The sequence below is a fragment of the Lynx rufus genome, unplaced genomic scaffold (genome assembly GCF_022079265.1).
Source record: "Lynx rufus isolate CCGP_SWC_20201006 ecotype Redwood Valley unplaced genomic scaffold, mLynRuf1.p SCAF_8, whole genome shotgun sequence".
Taxonomy (NCBI): domain Eukaryota; kingdom Metazoa; phylum Chordata; class Mammalia; order Carnivora; family Felidae; genus Lynx; species Lynx rufus.
This window is the reverse complement of record NW_025814896.1, coordinates 22,381,166-22,406,154: the sequence shown is the minus strand read 5'-3', so window position 1 is coordinate 22,406,154 and position 24,989 is coordinate 22,381,166. Positions and strand designations below refer to the sequence as shown.

The window sequence follows — 24,989 nt, the reverse complement described above, 5'->3', positions numbered from 1 at the left end:
GGATCATAGGTCTATTTTTTTTTAATGTTTTTATTTTTAAGCAATCTCTTTACCCAACATGGGGCTTGAGATCAAGAGTCACATGCTCTTCCAACTGAGCCAGCCAGGTGCCCTGTAGGGTAGTTTTATTTTTAACTTCTTAAGGAGACTTCATACTGTTTTCCAGAATGGCTGCACCCATTTGCATTCCCATCAACTACAATGTACACTTTTAAGGCTCCATTATCTTTGAGGAAAGGCACAGAACCAATGTAAAAGTACTGGTAGGCAGTTTGTGAGCTGAGGTGAAATAATATATTCACTTTATTTATTTTCTTTTTTTATTATTTTTTTTTTACATCACGTCATAGTTAACATATAGTGTAATAATGATTTCAGGAATAGAATTTAGTTATTCATCACTAAACACTCAGTGCTCATCCCAACAAGTGCCCTCCTTAATGCCCCTCACCCCTTTAGCCCTTTCCCCTACCCAACACCCGGCCAGCAGCCCTCAGTTTGTTCTCTATATTTAAAAGTCTCTTGGGGCGCCTGGGTGGCGCAGTCGGTTAAGCGTCCGACTTCAGCCAGGTCACGATCTCGCGGTCCGTGAGTTCGAGCCCCGCGTCAGGCTCTGGGCTGATGGCTCAGAGCCTGGAGCCTGCTTCCGATTCTGTGTCTCCCTCTCTCTCTGCCCCTCGCCCGTTCATGCTCTGTCTCTCTCTGTCCCAAAAATAAATAAACGTTGAAAAAAAAAAATTTAAAAAAAAAAAATAAAAGTCTCTTATGGTTTGTCTCCCTCTGTGTTTTTATATTATTTTTGCTCCCCTTCCCTTATGTTCATCTGTTTTGTATCTTAAATTCCACATGAGTGAAGTCATATGATATCTGTCTTTCTCTGACTTATTTCGCTTAGCATAATACATTCTAGTTCCATCCACGTTATTGCAAATGGCAAGATTTCATTATTTAAAATTTTTTTAACATTTATTTATTTTTGAGAGACAGAGAGAGACAGAGAACAGCAGGGGAGGGGCAGAGAGAGAGGAAGACACAGAATCCGAAGCAGGCCCCAGGCTCGGAGCTTCCAGCACAGAGCCTGACATGGTACTCGAACCCACAAACCATGAAATCATGACCTGAGCCGAAGTTGGCACTTAACCAACTGAGCCACCCAGGCACCCCAAGATTTCATTCTTTTTGATTGCCGAGTAACATTCCACTGTGTGTGCGTGTGTATACAATGCATATTATATATACATATATATATATGTACGTGTATATATATATATACATACACACACACACACACACCTGTATATTTATATATAAAATGTATGATATATATATGTATATATATATATATATATATACACACACACACACACCACATCTTCTTTATCCATTCATCAGTCAATGGACATTTGGGGTCTTTCCATACTTTGGCTATTGTCGATAGTGCTGCTATAAACATTGGGGTGCATGTGCCCCTTCAAATCATCACTCCTGTAAACTTTGGATAAATATCTAGTAGTGCAATTGCTGGGTTGTAGGGTAGTTCTCTATTTTTAATTTTTTGAGGAGCCTCCATACTGTTTTCCAGGGTGGCTGCACCAGTTTGCATTCCCACAGCAGTGCAAAAGGGTTCCTCTTTCTCCACATCCTCGCCAACATCTATTGTTGCCTGAGTTAATTTTAGACATTCTGACAGGTGTGAGGTGGTATCTCACTGTGGTTTTGATTTGTATTTCCCTGATAATGAGTGATGTTGAGCATTTTTTCATGTGTCTGTTAGTCATCTGGATGTCTTCCTTGGAAAACATGTCTTTTGCCCATTTCTTCACTGGAGTATTTGTTTTTGGGATGTTGATTTTGATAAGTTCTTTATAGATTTTGGATACTAATCCTTTATCTGATATGTTATTTGCAAATATCTTCTCCCATTCCATCTGTTGCCTTTTAGTTTTGCTGATTGTTTCCTTCGCTGTGCAGAAGCTTTTTATCTTGATAAGGTCCCAATAGTTTTGTTTTGTTTCCCTTGCATCTAGAGACATGTCAAGTAAGACGTTGCTTTGGCCGAGGTCAAAGAGGTTGCTGCCTATTTTTTCTCCTCTAGGATTTTGATGGCTTCCTGTCTTACATTTAGGTCTTTCATCCATTTTGAGTTTATTTTTGTGTATGGTGTAAGAAAGTGGTCCAGGTTCATTCTTTTGCATGTTGCTGTCCAGTTTTCCCAACACCATTTGCTGGAGAGACTGTCTTTTTTCCATTGGATATTCTTTCCTGCTTTGTCACAGATCAATCGGCCATAAGTTTGTAGGTCCATTCTGGGTTCTCTATTCTGTTCCATTGATTTATGTGTCTGTTTTTGTGCTAGTACCATACTGTCTTGATGATTACAGCTTTTTAATACAGTTTGAAGTCTGGAATTGTGATGCCTCCGGCTTTGGTTTTCCTTTTCAGGATCACTTTGGCTATTCAGGGTCTTTTCTGGTTCCATACAAATTTTAGGATTCTTTGTTCTGGCTCTGTAAAGAATGCTGGTGTTATTTTGATAGTGATTGCATTGAATATGTAGATTGCTTTGGGTAGTATCAACATTTTAACAATATTTTTTTCTTCCAATCCATGAGCATGGAATGTTTATCCATTTTTTTGTGTCTTCTTCAATTTCTTTCATAAGCTTTCTATAGTTTTCAGTGTATAGATTTTTCACCTTTTTGGTTAGGTTTATTCCTATGTATTTTATGGGTTTTGGTGCAATTGCAAATGGGATCAATTCCTTGATTTCTCTTTCTGCTGCTTCATTATTGGTGTATAGAAATGCAACCGACTTCTGTACATTGATTTTATATTCTGCGACATTGCTGAATTCATGGATTAGTTCTAGCAGGTTTTTGGTGAAATCTTTTGGGATTTCCACACAGAGTATCATGTTGTCTGCAAAGAGTGAAAGTTTGACTTCCTCCTTGCCAATTTGGATGCCTTTTATCTCTTTATGTTGTCTGATTGCTGAGGCTAGGACTTCCAATATATGTTGAATAACAGTGCTGAGACTGGACATCCTTGTCATGTTCCTGACCTTAGGGGAAAGCTCTCAGTTTTTCCCCATTGAGGATAATATTAGCAGTTGGTCTTTCATATATGGCTTTCATGATCTTGAGGTATGATCCTTATATCATATATAGGATCCATATATCCTTTTCTTGAGGGTTTTTTTTTTTTTTTATCAAAAAGGACACTGTATTTTGTCAAATTCTTTCTCTGCATCTATGACAGGATCAGGTGGTTCTTATCCTTTTTTTAAATTAATATAAGGTATCATATTGATTGATTTGCAGATTTTGAACCAGCCCTGCATCCCAGGAATAAATGTCACTTGATCATGGTGAAATATTCTTTTAATGTATTATTAGATAGTATCTTGTTGAGAATTTATGCATCCATTTTCATCAGAGAAATTGGTCTGTAGTTCTCCTTTTTATTGGGGTCTTTGGTTTTGGAATCAAGGTAATGCTGGCCTCATAAAATGAGTTTGGAAGTTTTCTTTCCATCTCTATTCTTTGGAATAGCTTCAAAAGAATAGGTGTTAACTCTTCTTTAAATGTTTGGTAGAATTCCTCTGGAAAGCCATCCAACCCTGGACTTTTGTTTGTTGGGAGATTTTTTATTACTGATACAATTTCCTTACTGGTTATGGGTCTGTTCAAATTTTCTATTTCTTCCTGTTTGTATTGGTAATTTATATGTTTCTAGGAATTAGTCCATTTCTTCCAGATTGCCCATTTATTGGCATATAATTTCTCATAAAATTATCTTATTATTGTTTATATTTCTTCAGTGTTGGTTGTGATCTCTCTTCTTTCATTTGTGATTTTATTTATTTGGGTCCTTTCCTTTTTCTTTTTGATCAATCTGGCTAGGGGTTTATCAACTTTGTTAATTCTTTCAAAGAACCAGCTCCTGGTTTCATTGATCTGTTCTACTGTTTTTTTGATTTTGGTATCATTGATTTCTGCTCTGATCTTTATTATTTCCCATCTTCTGCTGGTTTGGGGCTTTCTTTGCTGTTCTTTTTCTAGCTCTTTAAGGTTAGGTTCTGCATTTGAGACCTTTATTCCTTCTTTAGGAATGCCTGGATTGCTATATACTTCTCTCTTATGACTGCCTTCTGCATCCCAGAGGTTTTGGGCTCTCGTGTTTTCATTTTCATTGGGTTCCATGTACTTTCTAATTTCCTCTTTAATTTCTTGGTTAACCCATTCATTCTTTAGTAGGATATTCTTTAATCTCCAAGTATTTATGGTCTTTCCAAATTTTTCTTGTGGTTGATTTCAAGTTTCACAGCATTTGGGTCTCGAAATATGCAAGGTATGATCTCGATCTTTTTGTACTTGTTGAGGGCTGATTTGTGTCCCAGTATGTGATCTATTCTGGAGAATGTTCCAAGTACAATATATTAATTTTAAATAGACATTTCAGCCTTATTGGGAACACAGTTAACCGATTCTAACTACAGTTGGGAAATTAGGGTCATCAAAATAGTTTTAAAGTGTGACTTGTGACTTTTTCTGACATCTTGCATTTTTTTTAAAGTGATCTCTACTCCAAACATGGGCCTTGAACTCATGACCCTGAGATCAAGAGTCCCCTGCTCTACAGACTGAGCCAGCCAGGTGCTCCTTCTTTCTGACATCTTGAAACAAAGGGGACTTAAGTCCCCTTTGGCAACTGCTTTACCAACCAGTTTACTAGCTGCAGATGAAAATCAAGGCCTTTGCATTTTTTTTCCCTCTCTGCCTGAAAGCTTCCCCTTCAGAGATATTCATACCATCTTTTCAACAGTCCCTTCATCAGGAAGACTTTCCCTAACCACCTACGTAAAAAAGCCCCTGTGCCTCCCAATCACACTACTCTTTATCCTCCTCTTTCCCTGTTTTATTTTTTTCATAGCACTTTACTACCACCAGATATGATATTTATCAGTGGTTTGTGTCTCTGCACTGGGATGTAAGCTCCCCAGATTAGAGAGTGTAGTGTTGTATTTCTGTTGCCTCTCATGATACTTAGCACATGATAATCCTAAATATCTGCCAAGTATATGGACCATTCCCACCTACTTCAAAGTCAAAAGCCAAGAGAAAAAGAAAGAAAGAAAGAAAGAAAGAAAGAAAGAAAGAAAGAAAGAAGACAAAGAGGAAAAAAAAGCTATTTAATTTAACTCCCTATTTTATTCACCAGATTTGGCTTAAATGATTTTTGGCTGGTTCCAAAAAATCAAATGCACTATCAAAGGCCATGATCAGCTGATGCTGTGGATGGCACGTTATTAAAGCAAAGCATGAGTTACTACCTCTGTGTTGTAGGATCCACTTGGCACGATTTCCTCCAGCTGGGTAAGAGTCTTTACAGGGGGCAGAGTGATTATACTTTTTGTGAGAAGACTGAAAAAGTCAGCTCGATCTTCAGAGCCAAGTAGCAAATGGACATCTTGGTAACTAAAAAAAGACAGTTTGGGAGTAGTGAGCTGGGAAGAATCTGATTTGACATTGATAAGCAGGGATCAAAGTAACCCAAGAGGAAAGGGTGGACCAATTGGTGTATCATTCTGATGGAAGAGACAAATGGCGTGCTTGTTAGCCTGTTTAGACAAATCTCATAAAAGGTTAGAGGAAGAGTTTCAGGGCTCAGAGGCTCCATCCTTCTCCCCTCTCCCTCCCTGCCTTCCCAAGAGGTTACTGGAGTGACATCCTTCCAGGGTTTTTCCAGTTCAACCATGGAGAAAAGCCTGCTACAGTCTCACATAGTAAACCACAACTTGCCAAAGGGTGTTCTGCTGAACATTTGTTAGTTTGGAGAATGGTGGGTTGGGCCAAGTTCAAAAATACTTTTCAACTACAGGGGTGAGTGAGTGGCTCAGTTGGTTGACTCCTGATTTCAGCTCAGGTCATAATACCAGGGTCGTGGGATCAAGTCCTGCATCAGGCTCTGTGCTGAGTGTGGAGCATGCTTAAGATTCTCTTTCCCTCTACCCCCTCCCCTGCTTGTGCTCTCTCCAGATATATAAAAAATAAATACGAAAAAAACTTTACAGGATTTCTTGGGATGGTTAATAAGTTAGTATGCCATATAAATCTCCAAGAAAGACAAACAGCAGGCCCTTCCAAATTTCTTGGACTATGGAACTGTACTGTCATGAAACATAAATGAGAGTAACTTTCCAATGAATATACTTGGGACAAAACTGAACTCCAAAGAGGTTCCAATAAGGTCTTTCAGATATGGACGGTAGCATATCTGAAATCAAATTTCTTACACACACACACAAAACATGGATTTGGCTTCCCCTTCCCTATATAAACTGCAAAAGTTCAAAATATGGAATATGTCAGTTGGCTCTGGTATTGACCCTGAATGAAAAACTGGGGCATGTGTAGTGGGCGGGGGCAGATGGGTATCACCTGAGGTCAGCAATGGTGACAAAGACCTCCTGGTGCACAGGGCTGAAGAGAGAATGCAGAAGCTCCTCTTCTACCAGCATCTGCAATGAGAGGGAAAGAACTTTAAAGAGTCAAGAATGTGCCAAGTCCTTGGGCCAGATGATCAGAGATGTAGATGGCCTTCAAGAACAACAGCAGGAACTTCATCGGGCCCTGCTCCTTTGTTCCACAGGACTGGCAGCAGGACAGTGGCCAGGCTAGAAGATTATTCTCTGGAGCCAGAGCCTGAGGCCTGGCTCTGCCTCTTACTAGCCATTTGAGCTGACACAGGTTATTTAACCTCCTGTATCTCAGTTTCCTCATCTGTAAAATGAGGTGGTAACAGTACTATTTGCCATCACAGGGTGGTTGTGGATACTAAAGGAGCTAGTTCATAATACTTAGTAGCCCTTGATAACTGTTAGTGTCTGTTATTCGTCATTTTTATTACTTGTGATTATTTCCAGCTGAGGCATCTGAACCCCTGTTTCTACTAAACAGCACTCTGCTATAGTGCCTAATATTATTATGTTGGCTGTCCTAGAAAAGGACTAGCTTTCCAAAGTCCACATTGGCAGAGGGAAAGCTGCCTTGCTTTGTTGGAAATAAACTCTGCAGAGTGACAGAAAAGAAAAAACAGAGATGTTAGGAGCTAGACAGCAGCTGGGTTTGGGCACTGGCTCTGCCACCCACTCCTTGTGGGACCCTGAATGTATTAACTTCCTTGGGCCTGACTTTCCTTATCTGTATAGAGATTCGTCTCAGGAGCTGATATAAATAGCAAATGTAAATGGTTGTACTGGAAGCCTTGTTGGATTGTCTAGCCAGACTCTTTGGAAACTGGGTCATAGGAATGGGTACCTCACAGCCATGTCTCTGCTAAGTCGTCCTGTCCCACTAACCCCAGCTTATCCAGACAGGAGTGCACACTAAGGTCAATTAGATTCTTTGTCTCAGCACTCTGGAATTGAGACCACGAGCTTCAATCTCAGTGTAGCTGGCCTATTAAGAGGAGAAAATTTTAAATTTGGGAACACTGTGCCCTATGAACAGGGTAACAGAGAGGGAAAACTTTGGGAAGAGAGGGGAGAGGGTGAGACAGAGAGAAATGAAAATGTATGCAAAGGAGCAAAGATAAGACATGGAGAGAAAGTTCTGAGTATGTGAACTCTGGGAACACTCAGTTCTCAGAACTAAGAACAAATCTCCCCTTTTGTGTTTCAGCTGCCTCGAGTGGATGTCTCTTACCTGCCACCAAAAAGCCTCACCGGGAACTTAGAATAGTGTCCAGGAGGCAGTGCTCAATAAATATTACTGTGTTCTCTTTCTTGCCCCTTCCCAACTTTTCTCTTTCTCTTCTCACTTTCCAACGCTGGTCAGATTTTGCTGGTGGCCTGACGCTCTTCCTTATTTCCTCAAGGAGTTCACTTAATTTTATGGCTTTATAGTCTAGAAGGGACAAAGCATAAGACTCTGCCTTCAGCCCCCCCAGGGCTCTCCTTGCCCACATCTAGTTATCTCAAGGGCATCACCACTAAGATCACTGCTACGACCTGAAAACTTGGTGTTAAAAAGTGAGTTCATTATCTTTCCCCTCAAAGGACACACCTTCCCAGCATTCCATTGTTATCAATGGTGCTCTTTCCCAGGGCTCATAAAAGACATGATTTCTTCTTCTGCTTTATTCATTTGCCACATCCAATCAATCATGATGATAGCCGCTGCCTGCTCTGCACAATATCTGATTCTCCACTCCTGCAGCCACACTCCTCACACTGGATGAAGGCAGCGCCTCTTAACTAAACCACCAGGCCTACAATCAGTTGGGTATGAAAGTCTTATTATTTGTTCACAATTATGCTAACCACTATAGGGAATTCAGAAGTGAGAGGCTATTTTTTGTTTGTAAAGTATTTGTGTAGTAGAAACTTCTTGGGTGACTATCCAGAGCACAGCAATCATTCTTCCTCTGGGAACTGCCTCCAATACACAGACAGGGATGCCCAGAAATCACGTCATTACTATATGATGCTGCCCCCAAACATACCTAATTGATGAAGGAGTGGAGAATAGACCCAGTCTGAGCCAACTGGATTCCCTCTCCCAGAATCTGGAATTTTAATTTTTTTAATGTTTATTTATTTTTCAGAGAGAAAGGGGGGGGGAGTGCAAGCTGGGGAGCGGCAGAGGGAGAGGGAAACACAGAAGCTGAAGCAGGCTCCAGGCTCTGGGCAATCAGCACAGAGCCCGATGTGGGGCTTGAACCCATGAAATGCAAGATTATGACCTGAGCCGAAGTCAGACACTGAACCCAAGACTGAGCCACCCAAGCGCCCCCCAGAATCTGGAATTTGAGAATGACAGACACAGATTGAGAGCTGCTAGAGGTTTGAGTCATAGTCACTGGAGAGCAACCCCTGCCTTTGAGACCCCAGGAGTTGTCCTGGAACATGCTCTTCTGGAGGCTTGATTGTTAAACCTCTTCCTCAGATTCTAAGAGAGATATCCCAGCATGCTGTTTTTGTTTTTTCTTTTAACTTAAGTGAGCCAGAGTTGATTTGTATTGCTTTCTCCAACAAGAATCTTAACAAGTCTTAACAAAATGACAGAGTTTGTCTCAAAGGCCTTAACGAAAGCCAGACAGATATTACTGTCTCCATTTTTCAGGTGGAGCTAGAGGTTCAGAGAAGCTAAATGATTTGTCTAAGATCACATGGGTTGTGCTTGACAGAACTGGAACTAGAATTATGTCTTCTAATTCCTAAAATAGCTCTCTTTCCTCTCCACCATTCTGTTTCAGGGAGCTCAAACTTTCACTGGCACAAATGGACAGTCTTTTCATATTAGTTCAGTCTACTATGAACTGCCCATCCTCTGAAATCCTTCAGCATTTATTACCCATACAACTGAACAGTCTTCTGGCACATCATTCTCATCCATTGCCTGCCTTGCTGCTCAAGTAAATACAGTGCCTGTTCAATACTAAGTGTACCTTTATTTACCAAACAACAAAATAGTAGCTGGGTTTTGTGGAGGACCCCAGGTACAGAATTAGGGTAGAGTCCCTAGCAGGCAGAGGAGAAGTAAGAGGCACTAAGGACAGGTCTGCCTCTATTAAAATTCCAGTAGAGTAGGTCTTAGTGCCTGTGTCTGCTGTTGGCCACCAACAGCATCTAAAAAGCACCCCCACTGCTATTCTGCTTATTTCTAGAACCCTGGCCTGGACAGAGCTATGTAGTAATTTGCCAGTCAAAGCCCCTACCCACTGGTCCCTTCTGTCTACCCTATCCATCACATCCTTCAAGCTTAATCAGAAGATCTATCTGGATTAATTTCACATCAGTCTTATAATTTTTTTATTTATTTATTAAAAAATTTTTTTTAATTTTTATTTTTTTGAGAGACAGAGTGCAAGTGGGAGGGGCAGAGAGAGAGGGAGACACAGAATCCGAAGCAGGCTCCAGGCTCTGAGCTGTCAGCACAGAGCCTGATGTAGGGCTTGAACTCGTGAACTGTGAGATCATGACCTGAGCCGAAGTCGAGTGCTTAACCAACTAGCCACCCAGAGGCCCAATCTTATCATTTCTTTACTCTACATCCCAGTTGCCATTGCATTTTTTCTTTTCTATTAAAGTTCTCAACAGAATTTTTACAGCTTTTTTGACTTTGAGATAATAGACATACAATAAACAATACATATTTAAGTGTATAGTTTGATGATTTTGACTTATGTGTACATCCATGAAACACCATCACCACAATCAAGATAATAAACATATGGGGGCGTATGGGTGGCCCAGTCGGTTAAGCATCCAACTCTTAACTTTGGCTCAGGTCATGATCTCACGGCTTGTGAGTCTGAGCCCCCCATCAGGCCCTGCACTGACGGCACAGAGCCTGCTTGGGATTCTGTCTCCCTCTCTCTCTGCCCCTCCCGGGCTTGCTCTCTCTCTCTCTCAAAATAATAAAAATAAACCAAAAAAAAGAAGACAATGAACATATGGATCACTCCCTAAAGTTTTTTGTGTTACTTTGTAACTTCTCACTCCTGTTTCTCCCCACTCTACTCCTATTTTCAGGTAACCACTGATCTGATGTCACCTTACATAAGTTTGCATTTTCTAGAATTTTATATAAATGGAATCATATGACATAGACCTTCTTTTTCTGGCTTCTTTCACACAGCATGATTATTTTGAGATTCATTCAAGTTGTAGCATGTATCAATAGTTTGTTCCTTTTTATTGCTGGATAGCATTCCATTGTAAGGATATACCATAATGTGTTTATCCATTCATCTGTTGATGGACATTTGTTTCCAGGGTTTAGCTATTATGAATTGAACTTCTATGAACATTTGTGTACATGTTTTTGTTTGGGCACGTGCTTTGTTTTACCTAGGAGTGGAACTGCCGGGCCATATGGTCAGTATTTAATGTTCTAGTGGGTGTATAGTTGAATCTCACTGCGGTTTTAATTTGCTTTTCCTTAATCACAGTGAGGGAACGTCTTTTCATGTGCTTATTTATAAATCTTCTTTCATGGAGTATCATAATAGATCTTTTCCCCCATCCTTTCCATATTCTGTTCATAGCTTCTTTGGTTCTTTTTATTTAAATACTGAGGAGGCATGCATTGGCATGGGTCATGAGAAGACTGGCAAATGCCTTACGATTCTTCTTTATAATGGATTTCCCCTCCCTGTAGGTTACTCAGCAGAAGTGCCTCTCCTCTTAGGTACCTCTCTTCTTGGTTTTTGGGAGCTGTACTCTTTTATTCCCTGCACATGGACTTTCAGGGAATTTGTAGACTTGTCCAGTGATGCAATGATCCATGCAATTCTCTCATGGACACCAACTACCTTTAATTCTAGGTTATACCCCTTCTTAGCTCAAATTTTGGTTGATACCTGACAGTGGGTATTTTACTACTGGCAGGACAGATCTAGACGCACGGGATGGGGAAATTCAGTGTACTTTTGCTGTTTGTGACTTGCATTTGTGGATCTTCTGAGCTGGCTGGTCGAAAATGTGGCAACCCACTGCTGCCCATTCTTGTAGAAGTGAGATTCTGGAATTGTGACATTTTTTTGAGTCCTGTGGCTGCCTATCACCCTCTTTCTGTGGAGTGAAGCTGAGTAGGAAACTGTATTCATTCTTAAATCTGCATTAATATCATTTTACTCTTCTTGATGTATTAGTTGGAATAGTTCTCAACCTATTTATGAAGTGTGGTCCCTTCCAAATGGACTGTAAACTCTTGGAGGGCAAAGATGAATACTTCCAGGAAATTTGTATACTTCATTAAAGTACCACAGTGTTCTAAATACAGAAGACCCTTGATAACTGTCTACTGCTTAACAAACCTGTTATCTGGTTAGCCTTCAATTCTGAAAACTAATCATCAGTCTAATTAGCCTTACAGATTTGTGGGTTGGAAAAAAAAAAAAAACTACTCATTTTCCTGGAGTGTGTGAGAAATCTCAGATTCAGAATTTTAGGCTTCAGAGAAACTGAAGGGGATATTTCATAGATGAGAAAAGTAAAGCATCAAAAAGTTAAACACTTGCTTAAGTGCATCACCTCCTTTGTAAAGCCCTTCTGGATCTTTTGACATGGAATCGACCATTCACTAACTCCTCCATACTCATACTATACTTTTTAAAACTTTTGTCACAGTCCCCAAGACACCGGATTACACCTTGCTTGGCTTTAGGAACAGGACTCATGTCTTATCTTTGTAGCCTCAATTCCCGGACACTGCCTGGAATTATGAGGCACTCAATAAGTCAATAAATGAATGTGGCTGAGTGTGGCTGGAGTTAAGTACAAATACAACAGTAAAATGAATACAACCATGTTTCTCAAATGTAAAATATGTGTTAGGTATCATGCTACATGACTTACATTTATTTCTTATTTGGTACTCTCAATAGCTCTGTGAAGTATACAGCTATTCTTATTTTATAGATGAGGAAACTGAGGTGCTGAGAAGTTAAATAGCTTCCCAAAGGTCACACAGCTAGAAAGAGGCAGAGCTGGCACTTGAACTTAGGCATCTGATTATAGAGTTTGCCTCACAACTATAGCGTGATTAATGAGAATGCAGTGTTGTCCTTTCTGAGAATTTTAAATGTTGTTCCTCTCCTTTCTACTCATCTTTTAGTTGGTTTTCAAGGGTAATTATATTTGTGGATATTCCTGAGTATTTCTCCTCCATGCACAGATATTGATATGAAAGAGGCCAAGGGATTTGATAATGTATACAAAGCCACTAAAACATTTGTTAGTCAAGTCACTGATTCTGTGTGGTCCTGATAATTTGTGATAAGGTCACAATACTTACATTTAGGATATGCACAATGTCCTCAATGTGGCTGTGGATGAATGCTCCTACGGTTTCATCATAAGGTAAAGCTCGGCTGAGAGAAGACAAAGATCTTAGGAATGTCAGCTTCTCAAGTTCACTCTGAATTTGTGGAAAAATGACAAAAACACAATTACATATTATAATCTCATTTGATAATTGTAGAGGGCTTTTAAAAAATGTTTATTTATTTATTTTGAGAGACAGGGAGAGCACATGTGGGAGGGGCAGAGAGAGAGGGAAAGAGAGAATCTCAAACAGGCTCTGCACCATCAGTGTGGGGCTTGATGCAGGGCTCAAACTCACGAACCACGAGATTATGACCTGAGCAGAAATCAAGAATTAGATGCTTAACTAACTGAGCCACCCAGGCACCCCTGTAGAGGGCGTTGGGGAAGTTTCCTGTAATGTTTCAAACATCTGACATCTCATTAATTCTAGCATCAGTCTTTTATTATAAGTAATGAATAAATTACAGGGGAATGAAATTCCTCATCTGCTGGTCCTGCTTGGGCTTACGATTTAGTTTTCCCTCTCAGCTAGATTAAATGCTAAATTACTAACTGCTCCATGATGGCTCTCCCCACCTTTAGTCTTTGCTTCCCCACCTACCCACCCTGTCTGTATACTGATTAACTGATTAAACTTTCTAAATGTGACCTTTGATGCTGTTACTTCCAGCTCTCGCTCTCTCTTTTTTTTAGTTTTTATTTGAGAGAGAGAGAGAGAGACCATGAGCTGGGGAGAGGGACAGAGGGGGAAAGGGGGAGAGAGAGAGAGACAGAGAGAGAGAGAGAGAGAGAGAGAGAGAGAGAGAGAGAGAGAGAATCTTAAGCAGGCTCCAGGCTCAGCATGCAGCCCGATGTGGGGCTCAAACCCATGACGCAGGATCATGACCTGAGTCTATATTAAGAGTCAGACACTCAAACAACTAAGCCACTCAGGTGCCCCACTTCTAGCTCTCTTCATGCCATTAAAGATTATTTTGAGACTTTAAGGGTTCCTATTAAAATGCAAGATCTTGGGAGCCTGGGTGGCTCAGTAGGTTGAGCCTTCAACTCTTTTTTTTTTTTTTTTTTTTTTAATATTTGAGAGAGAGAGAGAGAGACAGAGCACAAGCTGGAGAGGGGCAGAGAGATGGAGACAGAATCTGAAGCAGGCTGCAGGCTCCAAGTTGTAAGCTGTCAGTATAGAGCCCGACGTGGGGCTCGAACTCACAAGCAGTGAGATCATGACCTGAGCCAAAGTCAGACGCTTAAGGGACTGAGCCACCCAGGCACCCCGAGCCTTCAATTCTTGATATTGGCACAGGTCATGATCTCACTGTCCATGAGACAGACCCTAAATGGGGCTCTGTGCTGACAGCGAGGAGGCTGCTTGGGATTCTCTCTCTCTGCCCCTCCACACCCCCTGACCCCCTGCTTCCACATGCATGCATGCTCTCTATCTCTCTCAAAAGAAGTAAATATTTTTAAAAAACAAGTCATTATTTGAAGAATAAAAATCTTTTGTATTATTCTTTTTCTGATTGTAAAAATAGTATCTATCACAGAAACCTTGGAAAATAAAGTATAAAGAAGATAGTAAAAGATACCAATAATTTCACAATCTTGAGAGAATTTCTTCTAATCTTTCTCTACTGGGCTAGAGATAGTATAAACTGGTATAAGCTCTCTGGACAGCGAGTAGCAATACATACAGCCAGAAGCTGACTTCATGGCCTAATTCTTTCTCATCTAGATTAGTACAACAATCCAACACTGAGTTTCCCTGCTCCAGCTTGCTCCCCTCCAATCTATTTCCTAGCCATCACCAGATTCATCTTTATTAAGTGCAAATTTGATCAGGTAACTCCCTATCAAGTATCTTTCAGTAGAACCTATGGAGGTCAAGGCTCTCCCAGTGTGACCCCAGCTAACCTCTTCAAATTCATCTCTTGCCTTGCCCTGCAGCATTCTGAACTTTAGACAAATGAATTTTTATGCTGCCCTTTCTTGGTTCTGGGTCTTTGCACCTTCTGAATTCTCTACACTTCTTTTTGTTTACTGACTAAAATCTATATATCCTTTAAGACTTGGAAAATGCATTTCCTCCTGAAGCAGCATTAGGTGCCTTTCCTAAGAGTATCCATAAACCTCATGTGTATGTTGCTATCATGGTATTTATGATACTCTGACAAAACTATCTTCTTATTCATCTATTTTCCTGCCTGGTTGTGGGTTCAGATCAAGGCAAGGAATGGATTTTCTTTTTTTTTCAATTCACTGCAGCAATGCAATCCCTATATTAATTACAAAGAAATGCTTTATATAAAGCTCTGCTGCCATTAAGTGTAAAGAACAGTTTAAGTCAAAAGTGAAGACCAACAGGGGTGCCTGAGTGGCTCTGTCGGTTTAGTGTCCGACTTTAGCTCAGGTCATGATCTTACTGTTTGTGAGTTCAAGCCCTGCATCGGGCTCTGTGCCAACAGCTCAGAGCCTGGAGCCTGCTTTGTCTCCCTCCCTCTCTCTTTCTCTCTCAAAAATAAATAAACATTAAAAAAAAAAAGTGAAGACCAACATTCTGGCTTTAAAAAAATTTTTTTAAATGTTATTTATTTTCGAGAGAGAGAGAGAGAGAGAGAGAGATGGAGTGTGAGCAGAGGAGGGGCAGAGAGAGAGAGGGAGACACAGCATCCAAAGCAGGCTCCAGGCTCTGAGTGGTCAGCACAGAGCCTGATGTGGGGCTTGAACCCACAAACCGTGAGATCATGACCTGAGCCGAAGTCAGACACTTAACCGACTGAGCCACCCAGGGGCCCCTAAAAAATTTTTAATTAGCATTATACATAAAGGAAATGTAAAGCTTGAATAATTTTTACAAACCAAAACATCTGCATATATATATTCAAAGAAAATGAAATCTGGATCTCAAAGAGACCTCTGCACTCCCAGGTTCACCACAGCATTATTCACAACAGCCAAGATATGGAAACAACCTAAGTGTCTGTTGACAAATGACAGACACCTTCGATACTGTCACTTAAACATACCAGGCTTCTCTCAGTTCATAAAACATGCTCTTCTCCTTTCTGCCTCAAGGTTGTTAAACATACCATGTCCTATTTCTGGAATACTTCCTCCAATTCTAACTTCTCCTAGTGTCTCCTAGTCATTCCTCAGATCTGAGCTCAAGGTGTCCTTCCTCAGAAATGCCCAAGGTTGGGGCGCCTGGGTGGCTCAGTCGGTTAAGCATCCAACTTCAGCTCAGGTCATAATCTTGAGGTCTGTGGGTTCGAGCCCCGCGTCAGGCTCTGTGCTGACAGCTCGGAGCCTGGAGCCTGTTTCAGATTCTGTGTCTCCCTCTTCCTCTGACCCTCCCCTGTTCATGCTCTCTCTCTGTCTCAAAAATAAATAAATGTTAAAAAAAAATTTAAAAAAAGGAAATGCCCAAGGTTAAGATAAATTCTTCTGTTATGTGCTCTCACAGAATAAACTAATGAATGAATGTTTTGCCTGAACAACAGAATACTGTGCTAAGTAGGAAAATATAGATCTATAGCTATTGACCTAGAAAACTTTTTTCCTCCCACCATCTCTGATGTGAGAGGGGGGCTCTGAGAGAGAGGGGGAGACACAGAATCTGAAGCAGGCTCCAGGCTCTGAGCTGTCAGCACAGAGCCTGACACGGGGCTTGAACCCATGAACCGCAAGATCATGACCCAAGCCAAAGCTGGATGCTTAACCAATTGAGCCACCCAGGCATGCCTAATTACATGCATTTATATGTGTTGAAGAAAAAGACTGAAAATAAATACACTAAAACATTAACATTAGTTATCTTAGGAGAGTGGGATTTGTAAAGACTTTTATTTTTATTTTCTTCCTTTAATAGGAATTTTATAGTTTTTATAAACAAGTATAAATACAATTTATAAATGTATATATGCATATTATCAAAATATAATCATAAATAAGTTTTATAGTCTAGAATATCAGTTATATTTGCATGTTAACAAAACAATAAATGTTTAAAATATTTGTTAAAATGGAGGAATAAGTTGCATAACTAGGTAAGACTGCTTGCACATACCTGTAGGTCACCATTAAAAAACTCCTGGATAGACTGGATCAGCCTCTCAACAATGGGCTCACTGAGGGGGCCTTGTTGGGTCAGGTGTCTGAAGCTATCTGTGAGCGATTCCTGAGGGAGTCCAGCGATGTCAGAGATGTCCGAGTCTAATACCAAAACGAACACAGCAGGTGATGCCTCCATACTACGTAAAGTTATACAGTCTAGTGGGGAGAGCCACTGGACATCAGGTTAGGCATGTCCTGGTCTCACCTTTACTATCTGCTCTGCAACCTTGACTAAGTCCCTTCTGCTCTCTGAGTCTCAATTTTCTCAATTACAAATTCAACATTCTTTAAGGGCCTCCTAAGCTACAAAAACCTTTAAGTGTGAGCTATGACAGAGTGGTTAAGAGCACGGACTTTATATCTCAGTTTGAGACTAATTTGAATCCTGGCTCTACTACTTATTAGTTGCATGATCTTTATCAAGTTAGTTTGCCTCTTGGAACCTTAGTTTCCTCACCTGTAAGACAGGGTTATTATGAGGATTAAGTGAGGTAATAAATACAAAAGACTTATCTCAGTATGTGGCCTCCAATAAGCATTTGAATAGTAGATTTTATTATTAAAAAGTCTATGACTCTGGGGTGCCTGGGTGGCTCAGTCGGCTAAGCATCTGACTTCGGCTCAGGTCATGATCTCGCAGTCTGTGAGTCTGAGCCCTGCATTAGGCTCTGTGCTGGCAGCTCAGAGCCTCGAGCCTACTTTGGATTCTGTGTCTCCCTCTCTTCTCTCTCTGCCCCTCCCCTGCTCATGCTCTGTCTCTCTCTCTCAAATATAAACATTAAAAAAAAAAAGTCTATGACTCTGTAGTGACAAGAGCTTAAAATATAGTAGCAGCCCCTTGTTGATCTCTCCCTACTGGACCAGGTTGCAGTAATTGTCTGAAGTCTCTCCTTCCAGACCTGGGATATACTTTGATTAAGAGCACAGGCTATGCTAAGTGAAATAAGCCATACAGAGAAAGACAGATACCATATGGTTTCACTCTTATGTGGATCCTGAGAAACTTAACAGAAGACCATGGGGGAGGGGAAGGAAAAAAAAAAAAAAAAGAGGTTAGAGTGGGAGAGAGCCAAAGCATAAGAGACTGTTAAAAACTGAGAACAAACTGAGGGTTGATGGGGGGTGGGAGGGAGGGGAGGGTGGGTGATGGGTATTGAGGAGGGCACCTTTTGGGATGAGCACTGGGTGTTGTATGGAAACCAGTTTGTCAATACATTTCATAAAAAAAAAAAAAAAAAAAAAAAAAAGAGCACAGGCTATGGAGTAGGTCTGCCTAGGCTTGGATCCTTGCTCTGCCTCTTTCTAGCATTCTGACCTTGTGTGATCTTACTTTCTCCGGACATATTTCTTCATTTCCAAAATGGGGATGATAATAGAGCCTACTTCATTTGGTTGATACAGAGCTAGCACCAAGGAAGTGTTAGTAAATATTATTCCTTTGCTGAGTGACAACTATGGTGGCATCCTTTCCCTCTTCGTATTGCTTTGCATCCTTACCTCCTCTATTTTCCTAAACCAAATCCCTTATTCCTGTCGGGGAAACAGTCTTACTATTTCCCCCTTTACATACCCATCATCTGAGGGTTTCTACCACCCTTCTTCTGTACACTTTTTGCTCTCTTGAATTATAGCCTCTCCTGCAGATTCCTGCAACTCACTGTCACATTCTTCTCATGCACTAGAAGCCCTGTTCTCATTCACCTCTCATCTTTGCATGGGCTTTCCTTCTCTCTCCATGTTTCTCCTTCTTCCCCACCTTCCCTACTTCCTACCCTGTTTGCCTAGCTAGCACCCACTCATCTTTCAGGGCTCTGTGCCAGGATGCCTTTCTTAAATCCTCTCTTTGCCTGTTTTGACTAAGTATCCTCCTAGCTCCTGAAAAACCTCTTTATATTTGTTCCCTATCCCCACTCCCAATCATCCATATTAAACTGAGTTCCAGTCATTTATTTATAAGTCTGTTCTGTTCACTAGTAGATCTCCAGCAGCTAGATCAGCGTTTATAGCATAGTAGGGCTTCAATAAATATTTATTGATTGAGTGTAGAAATGAGTAAATGTAGTTCCTAAATAGTCTTTCCTGTCTCATGCACATGCTATTATATCCACCTGGAATGTTCCTTCTTCTACTTCTTGCATGGGTTGTTCTTTCATATCCTGGAGGACTCCTTCAGGTTTGAACCACACCATCTCAGATAGGTGTTCTCCGACGACCATGGCTTAAAATCGGCTCCCATCTCCCTTACTTTTTGTCTCAGCCCTTTGTATAATTCTTTTAGAGTATTAACTACAGCTCATACTTTATTTGATATGTTTACTTTTTTTGGTCCTTTCCAGCAAATTGAGGACAGGGAACATGTCAATCTTGTTCATTACTGTATACTCAGCAACTGGTATACAAACTGTATACTGTTTGTAGAATAAAAGATAGATATTCTGTAGCCCAATCAAGTTTCCATCTACAACCATCTTTCTCTTATCAGAATCCTTCCAGCACCTAGACTTGTGCAAGTCTGCAGGATTGCCTGTCACAGTTTCCTATATGTCTACACAAATATATTTTATCTCATTTTGCCAACCATATTCCAAGCTCTTAAATGCAGGGACCAAATTCATTGTCAAAGTCTAGTTGAGGGCTCTTATCCAGCAATGTGACTTGAAAAGTCCCTGCCAAAAATAAATAAATAAAAATAAATAAATAAATAAGTAAATAAATAAAAATCCTTTCCTCCTTTCACCTGTAAGTTCAAGGCTACTTGCATCGTTTTTAACATCCTCTAAGTTGCTCAGCTGCAAATCCACACTTCCTGAATCATTGTCAGAAGCACAAGGGATCACTATTTCCTCCCGACTACAGATCCTAGGAATGAAGAGGGGATTAGAAAGGTTAGTATTTTAGGACTGCTTCCATGTCATCACTCAGGTGAAAGCTTAAATGTCACCTTCGCAGAGAAGCATTTACTGGTCACCAGTCTAAGTGAAGTAGCCTCTCCCCACGCAGTCCCACAGCTGTTTTCTAATTTTTTTTTTCATAGTATTTAACCATTACCTACAACTATCAAGTTCATTTGTGTTTGTTTGTTGACTGTCTCCCATCAGACTGTAAGCTCCATGAGGACAGAAACCTTCTCTACACGGTCATGGCTGTATTCCCAGCACCTAGCACATTGTCAGCCTCATGGGGCATGAATGGATAGGTAAGAAATACCATGCTGCTGTTAAAAGAAACTGAGGTAGAACAATTTCCCCTTCCCCTTCCCTTACCCTTTCCTACTTTTTGTTTCTATAGCATGCAATACCTTTTAATGTATCATTCACTTACTTATGATATTGTTTATCATCTCCTCCTGCAAAAAATGTAAGTTCCATGAAGCCAAGGATCTTTGGCTGCTTTGTTCACGAATGTATTCTAAGAGACTAGAATACTGCCAGGCACAAGATAATGTTCAATAAAAACTGACTGAGTGACTGAATAGATCTCTATTTTCTGAATGTTTAGCATATAGTAATGAATGAAAAGGCAAGTTGTTGAGCAATGTGTGTAAACTGTGTGTATACATATGGACAGACACACACACACACACACACACAAATGTTGGGATACGTGTAGGAAAACTTATGGTAGTTAAACTTTTATATTGCCTGAATTTTTTTTTTTACATTGGCATGAATATAAGATGTTGACAAAGATGTGGAACAGGGCGGGGGGGGGGGGGCACCTGAGTGGCTCAGTTGGCTAAGTGTCCAGATCTTGACTTTAGTTCAGGTCATGATCTCATGGTTTGTGAGATCAAGCCCCACGTCGGGCTCTGTGCTGATTGCACAGAACCTGCTTGGGATTCTCTCCCTCTCTTTCTCGCTCTCTCTCTCAAAATGAATAAACATTAAAAAAAAACAAAGATGTGGAGCACAGAACTCCTATAAATCAGAGTTGGTAGTGTATATTGGTACAACCATTTTGGAAATAATTTGGCATTATCTGGTAAAGCTGCAAATGTGCCTACACCATGATTGCAATAGATATAAACAACCATAAAAGCATACACAATGGTAAAATGTAGTAAAATAATAATGAAATGATGAGTTTGGTTTTCAATAGATTTTATTTCATTGTTAAGTTTGTATAATTTAATTTTTCTAAGTAGCTGTATTTAACAACCAATTTGAAAAGTTCTTGCTAAATTTAATAAGTGAGTCTCGCAAGTCAGTATGAGATGGTTCCAGCACAACACTGGTTGTCTTATTATTGAGTTGGGAGATTTTTTTAGTATTTATTTATTTATTTTGAGAGAGAGGGAGAAAGCCTGAGCAGGGGAGGGGCAGAGAGAGAAGGAGAGAAAGAATTCCAAGCAAGCTCTGCACTGTCAGCTTAGAGCCCCACACAGGGCTCGATCTCACCAACCACGAGATCAAGACCTGAATATAAATCAAAAGTCAGAGGCTCACTGACTGAGCCACTCAGGTGCTTCAGTAAGAGTTATATATACATATATATATATATATATATATATATATATATATTCTCTATCAGCACCATCCATTAGAAATTTCTGTGATATTGGAAATTTCTGTAATTCTGTGCTGTCCAAAATGATATCCAGTGGCCACATGTGGCTATTGAGTACTTGAAATGTGACTAGCACAACTAAGGAACTTTTAATTTTAATTAATTTAAAGTCAAATTCAGATATTCACGTATAACTAGTATGTAAGTATCTATTTTATTTAATAGCACAGTAGCAGACAGAAAGACCACTCTTCCCTATTTGGGGTAATGACATTGGGGACACTAATATTTACCATATTGTGCATGCTTTTAGATGTTCTTAACAGTTAAAAGCACAGATTATGGAGTCAGAATGTCTGGGTTCAAATCTTTAGTTCCTTTCTCTAGAAAATGGGAATAACAGTACAAACCTCACAGAATGGTGATAAGGAGTAAATAAAGTACAGAGAATGCTTACTACACTCGGGCTATCCTGTAAACGCTCAATTATTACAATTAGTTATTATTGAGTTCTTAGATAAGACACTTTCATTTTTTTTATTATTATTACGGGATTCTTCTTATCTTAAAACAAACAAGTTGCTTTTGTCTCAGGAGTCACTTCTATTTTTGACCCTGTTACTTCTGTAAAATTGGGCTAATAGGCTCAGAGTTATTTTGAGAGGTACTAAACGTCACCTATAGGTCAGTTACTAACGAGCGAAACAGTCTTTGGAGGAAACTGCCATAATTCCTTAAAGGAAAAAAAAATTAAAAGGAAAAGAAAAAGAAAACCTAAGCCCTCGAATATTACCTGCCCCTCCTCAAGGGACCCTACCCATTCCTTTAAAATTGGCCGGGCTGCAGAGAGAAGACTGAGTGACGGCGCGATCGGCCAATCAACGCGATTGGCCAATCAGAGGAGGCCCCGTTTCGGGCCCTCCCCAAAGCCTCATCCAACCGCGTACCTGTAGCGCCCGGATCAAGACCGTTGCGAGGCGGCCGGTTCCAAATGGGCCAGGTTGCGGGGGGGAGGCGGGCCTATACAGAAGGACCGCGGCGCCCTTTGCGCGTGGGGACTGGAATTCAGGCCCCAGCTGCTGGGACTGGCCCGACCCAGCGGGACGGCAGGGACTAACCTGTGTCTAGATCCCATCCCAGCACGCGCAGACCGCCGCGAGTCCCTGGCGTCCCCTCCGGCGCGCTCTTGGCGCCACTTTCCCGAGCGGAAGTCAGCCTGCGGCTCGGGCCCTGGTGGGACCTGCTCGGAGAAATGGCGTCGCCGGGTGAGGCGTTGTGCATGGCTCGGCAACGGGGCCCCGCGGCCGGCACGCCTGGGCGAGTGGGCCGTAGCCCGCGGGAGGCTAGTGCTCGCCCCTCGGGAGCCGGCCAGGCGGGAGCTTCTTCCCCTGTGGGGAAGGGGCATGTGCTTGGGCTCTTTTTGGGGTCGTGTGATGGAGGGCTGTCTAGCTGGTGGGACTGCAGGCAAGCGGAGGTGGGGTGGGTGCGAGTGCGGCGTGGAGCTACGGGTGCCCCCGAGGCCCAACCGGGGGCCGCGGTTAACCCTAGGTCTGGCTTCACTCATTCATTTGACTCGCGGCGGTTCCCGGGCCGGCGGGGGGTGCCTGAGTGGAAGCTTTCGGCCAAATCGTTCTTCTTTGGACCGTGGTTTCCTTTTTAGTAAAAAGGAGGAAGGAAATCACTCACCTGAGAACGTAGGGTATAAATTCTGAAGTTAGATTCTCCTGGTGCATGCTTGTAGCCTGCCAAGTGTTCGTTTTGTGTTCCAGCGCAAGTTCCTTAACCTCTCCGCACCTCAGTTTCTGATGTGTAAACTAGATCAGTCACATTATCCGCTGCATAAATTGCTGTATCAAAATAAGCTGATTCCCTTGCGTAGTTTAAAATAGTATATGGCACTAAGCAAGCATCAGTAAAGTTAACTGCATTGCTAGTTATTGAGTGAGCACTGTGCAGAATGGAATCCTCATGTAGTCTCACCGCGGCGGCGTGGGGCATGTGTACTATTATTTACATTTGACAGATAGGAAGGCAGAATTTCAAAGAAGAGAAGTAACTTGCCCACGATAACAGTGAATAAGATACTGGGTCATTGTTCCAGTTTTTGAAAAGTTGAGGGTGATAGAGTGGTTAAAAACAAACTTTGGATTCAAAATGCCTGCAGTTTGATTCTCATTTGTTTTTTAGGGCAGGTAACTCCTGAGTCTCAATTTCTTGGTCTGTAAACCACACTCATTTGCATGTTGTGAAGATTTAATGACTCAGTGCATGCCAAATACTTAGCATATAGTATGGGCATATCCCACACATGTTTTCATAGTCATTTACTAGATCTTAATATATTGAGTACATGCATGTATACAAAGCACTGGAGATTCAGATTTTTCTTGCATTTTTCTACCCTTTAAAAGTTCTGGCTTTGACCTTGAATTCTAGCCAGACTCTGACTGCTTCTCACCTCTACTACTGTCACCCTGGCTGTGACCACCATTATCTTTTTACTTGGGTTATTACTAACTGGTGATCCTTTTTAGGTCCTTTCTCCTGCATAGTCTCAACACAGTTTTGTTTATTCTTGACAATTGTGTCAAGATCCCATTAAATCCTGACAATTGTGTCAATGATCCTGTTAAAATGTAAATCAAATCACTCCTCAAAACTTTCTAGTGGCTCCCATCTCACTCATTAAAAGCCAGAGGCCCTACAAAGATGTTAAAGGCCCTTCAGATTTAACCTCTGCTGCCTTTATCACCGCTTCCGTACTTTTCATCTTTTGCTTATGCTACTCTAGCTATACTTTCCTCTTTGCTAATATCCAAGAATACTATATATGCTGCTGATTCAGGGTCTTTGCACTTGCTTTTCTTCTTGGGATAGTTTCCCCAAAAATGTCTTTGTGACTTGCTCCTTCTTTTCCTTCAGGTCTATACACAGTAGTTTTATTTCTTGGTTAGACCTTTATAGACTCTCATATTAAAAATTGTAGTTCTTCTCAGTTAATCTCTTCTGTGCTTTTTTATTCTCCATAATGATTGTCACCTAACGTGATAAGTAACGTTTCTTAATTGTGTTGTGTGATATCTTTCTTTTCACCCTAGAATGTAGACTCCGTGAGGTCTTGTTTTGTTTTTTCTGTTTCCTGCTTTAATACCAAAAATAGGGCTTGGTAGGCATCCAATAAATATTTTATTAATGAATGCCTTATAGATTTCTTTCTAGTGTTTTTAAAAACAATTTTTTTTAATGTTTATTTTTGAGAGAGAGAGAGACAGACAGACAGAGAGTGAACAGGGGAAGGCAGAGAGAGAGGGAGACACAATCCCAAGCAGGCTCCAGGCTCTGAGCTGTCAGCACAGAACCCAACACGGGGCTCGAAGCCACTAATGGCAAGATCGTGATCTGATCCAAAGTCGGACGCTTAACTGACTGAGCCAGCCAGGCACCCCTTCTAGTGTTTTCTTAAAATGTCTATTTTTTTATTTTGAGAGGGAGAAAGAGGAAACGTGAGCAGGGGAGGGGCAGAGAGAGAGGGAAAGAATCC

The 24,989-nt window shown here is 41.0% G+C and overlaps 2 protein-coding genes across 3 annotated transcripts in view; one reads left to right on the top strand and one right to left on the bottom strand.

The window, feature by feature from the left end:
• Nucleotides 1-22,942, bottom strand: part of MROH8 (maestro heat like repeat family member 8) — a 55,804-nt gene extending 32,862 nt beyond the window's left edge. For both annotated transcript variants that reach the window (XM_047068668.1, XM_047068669.1), the window contains exons 1-6: nt 22,567-22,942; nt 19,680-19,801; nt 16,896-17,041; nt 12,804-12,926; nt 6,441-6,520; nt 5,333-5,477 (exon numbers count right to left, since the gene is read on the bottom strand). In XM_047068668.1, the coding sequence (XP_046924624.1) occupies nt 5,333-5,477; nt 6,441-6,520; nt 12,804-12,926; nt 16,896-17,041; nt 19,680-19,801; nt 22,567-22,853 (903 nt within the window). In that variant the 5' untranslated portion in view covers nt 22,854-22,942. The remainder of the gene's footprint in view (nt 1-5,332; nt 5,478-6,440; nt 6,521-12,803; nt 12,927-16,895; nt 17,042-19,679; nt 19,802-22,566) is intronic.
• Nucleotides 22,636-24,989, top strand: part of RPN2 (ribophorin II) — a 61,311-nt gene continuing 58,957 nt past the window's right edge. Inside the window, exon 1 of the mRNA XM_047068671.1 lies at nt 22,636-22,713. Coding sequence (XP_046924627.1) covers nt 22,701-22,713 — 13 coding nt within the window. The 5' untranslated portion in view covers nt 22,636-22,700. The remainder of the gene's footprint in view (nt 22,714-24,989) is intronic.